Source organism: Wasmannia auropunctata, unplaced genomic scaffold (assembly GCF_000956235.1).
Source record: "Wasmannia auropunctata unplaced genomic scaffold, wasmannia.A_1.0 LD336097.1, whole genome shotgun sequence".
Classification (NCBI taxonomy): domain Eukaryota; kingdom Metazoa; phylum Arthropoda; class Insecta; order Hymenoptera; family Formicidae; genus Wasmannia; species Wasmannia auropunctata.
The window spans coordinates 1,192,368-1,199,522 of record NW_012026793.1 but is presented as its reverse complement, the minus strand read 5'-3'; the positions used below and the strand labels follow the sequence as shown (position 1 = coordinate 1,199,522).

The 7,155-nt window shown below is 36.8% G+C and overlaps 2 protein-coding genes across 6 annotated transcripts in view; one reads left to right on the top strand and one right to left on the bottom strand.

Annotated features, from left to right (window-relative positions):
• Positions 1-850: 850 nt before the first annotated feature.
• On the bottom strand, positions 851-2,174 carry LOC105462511 (glutamate dehydrogenase, mitochondrial-like). Of its 2 annotated transcripts, none has more exons than XM_011709153.1 (2): positions 1,425-2,172; positions 851-984 (listed from the first exon to the last, which is right to left on the bottom strand). In XM_011709153.1, the coding sequence occupies exons 1-2, from the start codon at positions 1,864-1,866 to the stop codon at positions 941-943; spliced, it is 486 nt and encodes a 161-aa protein (XP_011707455.1). In that variant the 5' UTR covers positions 1,867-2,172; the 3' UTR covers positions 851-940. The 2 variants fall into 2 exon arrangements, with proteins under 2 accessions (XP_011707455.1, XP_011707454.1); XM_011709152.1 differs by lacking the exon at positions 851-984 and adding an exon at positions 1,129-1,220 and having other exon boundaries at positions 1,425-2,174.
• A 1,426-nt stretch (positions 2,175-3,600) lies between these two features.
• The window catches only part of LOC105462510, a 7,214-nt gene continuing 3,659 nt past the window's right edge, over positions 3,601-7,155 (top strand). The window contains exons 1-4 of one of the 4 annotated variants that reach the window (XM_011709148.1): positions 3,601-3,727; positions 4,005-4,655; positions 4,736-5,244; positions 5,608-6,070. In XM_011709148.1, the coding sequence (XP_011707450.1) occupies positions 3,635-3,727; positions 4,005-4,655; positions 4,736-5,244; positions 5,608-6,070 (1,716 nt within the window). In that variant the 5' untranslated portion in view covers positions 3,601-3,634. The other 3 variants (XM_011709150.1, XM_011709149.1, XM_011709151.1) reach the window with 3 other exon arrangements.

The window sequence follows — 7,155 nt, the reverse complement described above, 5'->3', positions numbered from 1 at the left end:
TAAAGTCTCGAAGTTATTTATTGTTGGCTCTTTTCCGCGATGCTGATTGGTTTTCTGGCTGCGCTAACTTCGCGAGCGGTTGTCATTGCATTGACTTTTAACAGTTGTATGTATTGAGGTTGATGTATAATTTTAGTCAATCAATTTCAATATAGTAAAAAGTAAATGTGCAGTTAAATAGAGCGCGCGCGAAGCGCGCGTCTGTATTGCTAGTTTTTTTTAATAAAAGAGAAATATATATATTATATATAAAGCCAAAAATGAATATCTTTCAGACGTTCAGAGGAAGAAAAGATTTACCATTGTACAAAAAAACATTAATAAAAATCTTCTTTACACAAATAAAAAATAGAATCATTAAGCAATGTGATTCGTACATCTTTTCGAAGCAAAAATGGTATCGAAAACGAAAAAAACTCGGTAATTTTTTTATTAAAAAATCTATTTCATAATATGTTTAAATTTATTTTTTTATTGTATACTGAATTTTTCAATCTAATTGATTTAATCGACATGATTAACTTGACAAGGAATTTACTATTTCGTTATTTTATTAATATGAATAAAATCAACATTTTACAATTGTAGAAAAAAAATTAAATTAAGAGCAATGAATTAGACTAAAAAATGTCTATAAGCACTTTTTTTACTTTAAATCAATTGAATTAATCACCAATTAAGTCAACTTTGGTTAAGGTAATCTTTATAACTTTATTAGTTTAATATTAAGCCGATGACTGAGTCGATGACTGAGTCGTTCAAGAACCAATGAATATTCGTTAGTTTTCGACGATTATTTACACGTGTATTCCAATTACATAGCAAGAGTGTAAAAAATCAAACTAAAAAATTACTGCTTTTTCTGTTGTTTTATATATTATATATTTATACGTGGAACAGCTTCTTGATTAGTCAATAGAATATATATCAAGAAACCTGATTAGAGTTTCTCCAAAGAGTACATCTTCCAAGGATTAAATACACCTGGTGAAAAAAATTCTCATATTTCATAATATTATTTCATATATATTTTAAATATGATAATAATTTCTAAAAAATACTTTAAACTTTTTCAGATTTTCAAGATTTTTCAGATTTTACAAGTTTTCTTCAGAAATTTAAAGTTTAAAGAACAAGAAATCTTAGAAGTTATAAATAAAACATTTGAGAATTCACATATATGAAGAATTTTAGAAATGAAGTAAATCTTCTCGGCCCTTCTGAAAAGTGTTCCAACTCGTACAAAAAAATCTGAGAAATTTTCTTCATCCGTAAATTTTCAAAAAAATTCACAACAATCATGTGGCTTGTTCAATTTTGTGAATTATAAGAAAAAAATTACGGATAAACCAATTATTATTTGTTTTTCATTTGATTGTGTTATCAATTATAAAAATATATATATATATCGCGAGGTCTCGTACCTCCTTTGCAGGGTGTTCGATGGGTGGAGTGCTGTGCGCGATAACCGGTGATCATTTCGTAGTCACCCGAGTCGCGCCTAAGCGGGAACACGGTTTCGAGAATGTGGTCGCAAGGCTGCATCAACATTAGGATACCCTTAACCTTCTTCTTGCGCTCCTCGATTGGGACACGTGATCGTTTGCCAATGTCTTCGACCAGCTTGTCCTCAATGATTTGGCAGGCGCGATGAAAAAAGTACTCCACCATGTCGAAGAATCTGGGATTCGGTGCCTCGGGCACGTCCTTAAGACGTTCTGGGATTTGGTGATCGGCGTAGCCGCGACAACAGGCCGCCGCTTGCCAAGTGGCCGGCGCAACGCGTGTCAGGATGCTCTGTATGTCATTACTCGGCGCTTGCTTCAGGGCGATCAACGGCCGCGTTAGATTCCGCAGATGAAACATTTTCGAGCGGGATGATAAACGACAACGAACGGTGACAGCGGGTCTACCCGACGTTAAGAGCAAATCACAACTGATACCCCCCGAACACAGTCCGTCCACCGACTACCCGCGATTCTCCCAACCGTCCCGAACGTCTCGAACAGCTCTAACCAGCCTAACCCACGTTTACTTCGGTTATTTTATGGAGTGGAGTACGAATAAAGTCACGAAATACATGTATACTAGTCAGCCGTTATAACATGACATGTCGACTCCGAATTGATCTTGGAGACTTCGTTCGGCGAAAACTTGAAGTTCCAGATTCAGGTCTGTCCCTTTTGAGTATATAATGGCTGCGTTCCGCAAAGCGCATCATGCGCAAGATTTATCTTTTTATCTTTGTTTAACGTTTGATGAACAACAAGGACACCATGATATATCATGCGCATGATGCGCTTTGCGGAACGCACCCAATAGCTGCGTTCCGCAAAGCACATCATGCATATGATTTATCCTTTTATCTTTGTTTAACATTTGATGAACAACAAGAATACCATGAAACATCATGCGCATGATGCGCTTTGCGGAACGCAGCCAATATATGGAGGTGGAATGCTTTTGTTTTCTATAGACCGCAAGTGTGTTCAAAAGTGGCAAGGAGTGCAAGAGAGAAAGATATACGAGTGATACCCATGGATCTAAGAATCTATGGATGGAGCGCAAGGCAATTCGGTTGTTTAATCCGCGGTAAGGGGGGTGTAGTGCTGTCTCTTTCTCGGATAGGACCCCGTCGAGTGTTTTCGTTGTATACCCGATGATTCCCGAAAGACTAGATATTCGTTAACCTTAAAGTACGGATGTGTGTGTGTGCGCACGTGTGTAAAAATTGGCACAAAACTTCTTAAAAAATTATAAAATGCTGAAAACGCGACGCTCGAAACCTCGAAATGCTCTTTTTAGCGTTTTCGAGTATCTTCGGATTGTTCGGACGTCTTCGGTTAACTTCGTTACCAAGCCGATGGGGTCTTCTTGTAGAAAGAGACGATAAGTGGATAGAAGAGGAGAGCGCTCGCATTTCCCCTTACCGCAAATTTGGCAACCCCCTTGCCAATGAATCCACTCTACGCTCCACCATTGATTCTTAGATCCATGGACGGGGCAACTAGCGGTCCATGATTATATAATCAAAGGTTTTTTCAAAGAAAATTTTATCCGTTGAATATAGGAAAAATAGTGTAAAAATTCCTAAAAGCATCCTTGACCTTGAAAATCACTATTTCTTTTATTAAAAAAAAAAAATTTATTGGATAAAGTGATCTCGAGGCGCTTGATCTAATCTTAATTAGTTACTTCAGTTTATGAAAATATGTTACTAGAATTACTATATAAAGGTAGCGCCAGAGAGAAGCATCAAATTACATTTTTCTTCAAACTGTTTTATCACCTTTCTGGATAATCAACGCGCGGTTACACCCGTTGCACTTGTCCAAATTTTATTTTCGATTTTTTACCCAAAATAATTAATATGCAAACAAAATAAAAATAGATGCAAAAATTAGCAAACGACTAGCAATCGAATGACATATTCGAAATTATTGAAATCGTTAGTTCGACAGCTGGCTTCATACCGGTTAATTACGTGTCATCAAATTATCCAGGGGTCGGGTCAGGGTCATATCTTTATTCATTTTATTTTTCCCACAAAAATCGCAGTGCGCTGTGCGTGCGCGCGCACAGAGAGGTTGGTATTCCTGTCAACTCTGGCGTCTTCTCCGTGGCTACGCTTGTCATGCTCGCGCTACAATGTGTTTACATTGTAATTCATGAAACGCTGCTATGCTGTAAGGACGATTACTTCGAGTTTGGCAGTATGAAACGCGCGGTAAATTTCAAGCTACGATCCTCTTGTGCTCGTCGTTCTTAACGATAATCAGTGACACGTTACGTTTTCTTTTTTCTCGCGTATAATAATGTTGCAGGTTATTCTAGGTTAATTTGTCTACGCACTAGACAATATTTACGTATGCATTTGCATCGACGTTGCTCGCGCGACGACATAAATGCCGTTTCGACGAAGTAACGTTCGATCGTACGCTTCGTAAAATTCATAAATTATGATGCGTGCACCTTGTTTTAATTCAAACTTTCTTGATCCTCAGATGCCCGAGGAAAGTGACACGAAACGAGCCTTTGTCAAACAAGAGTACGAACTTGGATACGATGCCGCGTACGCTAATTACTCGTCATCATCGTCGTCCACACCCTCCATCGCTCAGCCTCTACCTGGGCAACCACCCCTGCCTCCCATGCCACCGCCACCCAGCCGAGTCCCACCTCCGCCTCACGTGTTCGAATCAGTGCCTTCCCAAGTGACCCCCATTCAAGCATGGATTCACCCTACGTGGCAGTGGATAGCGTCGCAGGCGTCTCTGTCGTCTCCGGCTCCGCGCGAAATTACTAATACGATTCCAAGAGAGGTGTCTCTGAGGAATAGTTACATACATCACGAGAGATTCGCTGCTCACAACAGAAGTAACATGTATGTCCAGAGGAATAATTTTCGTAAGAATAGAAGACCCGTGCGTTTTGGACTGCCCCAGGGTCAGTTTGATCAAAGCGCATACTTCGGCGCAACTCTGACGGGTAATCTTGGTGTGGAGTGGCAAAGAAATAATTATACCGCAGTAGTGAACGACGATATAAGAAACCACATGACTGTTCCTCTATCTTCCCATTCCATACCTCCCATTCCACCGGGAATCGTGAGCAACAGGCATGGCGAGGAGACGGAGGATCAGGATGTGAAAATTGTACTTAGTGAACATACTTTAAGTAATGTATACCGTTTGTCGCAGAGACAGCTAACATGATAAAAAATTTTTTTCCCTAGGAAAAGGTAGTAAAAAAGAGTAAACAAAGAAAGCCGATGTCTCAAAGCTATCCCAGCAAGCCGTGGAATAGAGAGGACGCTGAGAGAGCCCTGATGACTGAAAACGAATATAATATGAAGAATAAAGTTAATGCGCAGAGCTTAATAATTAAGTTTCCTGATCCGGATTTAAATAAGGATATTGTTAGATTATTTCATCCTGGTATACGAAATATACACTTTCAAAATCCTAGCGGCCCACGATATTGCTTCATTCAGATGGCGAAGAGTGTAAATATTGACGGTGCTATAAAAGAATTGGAGAAAATCAAATTTGGTACAGGATACTTGAAAGTCGAGAAGAAAGCGGTAAGAAACGAGGACGTTCGAAATACGAAGCCCGAAGATATAAATCCTTACAATTTATATATAGGAAATTTGCCTACGTTCGTTAAAGCAAACGAGATAAAAAGCAAGTTTCCAAAGGCGCGAGTAGATGTATCAAGAGCACGGAAGTTGAAGAACACGCAGTGAGTTATAGATACCTTATAAAATGTATATTTAGTCAATATAAGATTGCAATCGACTTTTTTAACTTAAATTTTAGCATCTTTATTTGATTCACTCTTTTTTTTTTCGGAGAAATGTGAAAGTGAAATTTCACTTGTACTAAAAAAGACTCAGATTGCTGGTTTAACGAAAGTTTAATTATATTTGACATCAATTATATTTATTTGAAATCTTTTGCTAAAACGTTTTCCTGAAGGTGGAAATTCATATCTCGTATCTTTCTTATTTCAGCATCTTAACCAAATATCAGTGAATTGGAAAATATGACGATAGTGAGATTGTAATCTTTAGCTGTTTTATATTATTTTTATATTTTGTTGCAGATTTGCTTTTATGAGATATAATAATGTAGATGATGCGATAGCAGATTACAAAAAGGCATATGGCTTAATGTGGGACACAAGGAGTATTATTGTTAAATTTCGGCGAAAGGAAGGTAACGCTTACCTTCCCGATGAGCTTAAACCTGACGTTAAGAAAGTTAAAGAGGAGCCAAGTAACGCAGCACAAGTGGAGAAGGGACAGAACGCGAATCATGTTGAACTTAAGCCTAACGTGAACAAGTCGAAAGAAGGGGAAAATAGTGCCGATCAAGAGGATAAAGTCAAGCATGCGGACAAATCGTCGGAAAATCAAGATACGAATAGTTTAGAAACGCGATTGCAAGATAATTCCGTTAAAGCACAAAACAACTCGTCGAAAGTGCAGGAAAATACGAACTCTCATTCTTCTTTGGCACCAGCCTCGATCACATCAGATAAGACAATACAAGAGCAACAACTCTGGGTAATGAATGTAAAATCAATATAAAATAAAAACAGTAAAATCAAGAAAGTCTATTAGGAGTTGGCATGGTAAACAATTTAAGTGCAAATTTAAGCACAAATTTAAATTGATATTTTACTATTAACCAATGATTAAATTACAACAAGTTTCAATTTCATTTCGAACTATTTTTAGTATGACAATGCTGAGAAGTTATTTCGCATATGAGCGCATTCTTATGAAATGCATCCTGTTCTGAGCTAAGCATAACATTCGAATCATTAATTTAGATTTATATTTAAATTTGCGCGTTGGTTACCACGTCGACTCTTAATAGCCCTTCTCGATGTTATTGCATATTCATTATTGCATATTTAGGAGTCTTTATTCGTTTTTATTATTATCAATATCATTACGTTGTATATTGTGTATATTGCAATTGTATGTTTGAAACAAATTCCTGCGTTATCCCAAACAACACAACAGCAAGCATATTTAAGATATTGTTCTTGATGTCTCTTAGACGTTTTATGTCCCATTTTTGGACATATGTGCGGTTTTGGATTGCTCAGAAAAATTGTTGAAACATATTTTGATTGATCTTTAAGGTCAGGCAAAATGAAATCATATAGTGTTTTGCGCAGGGTTGGGTAGTGCTGAGTTAAAAAGATAAAAGTTAAGTTAAGAAGTTAAATAACTTTAACTTAATTTAGTTATATTTTATCAGTAATTATTAATTTTTGATCTAATTTTTTGAAGTTACATTTTTAGTGCTTCTTGTAAACCTAAAATAAAATACATGTGTGCATTGGTATCTTCAAACTCAAATTTGGGAATGCACATCAAGGCAATTGTTATAATATAATAAATATATTTTGGCCGCGGGAAGGAATCACCGTTCGTGGACCTTCTATATATATTAAATCATGTTGGAAGAAGTTCTTCGAAATCGGTCCTCTTTCCGCGGCTCGACAGAAATAAGTATAACAAATATACATTTTATTTAGGAACTTTATTTAGAAACCCTAAAATTATGAAATAAAATTTTAACTTTTAACTTTTCAATTATTTTTTTATTAATTTAACTTTTAATTCAATTAATTTTA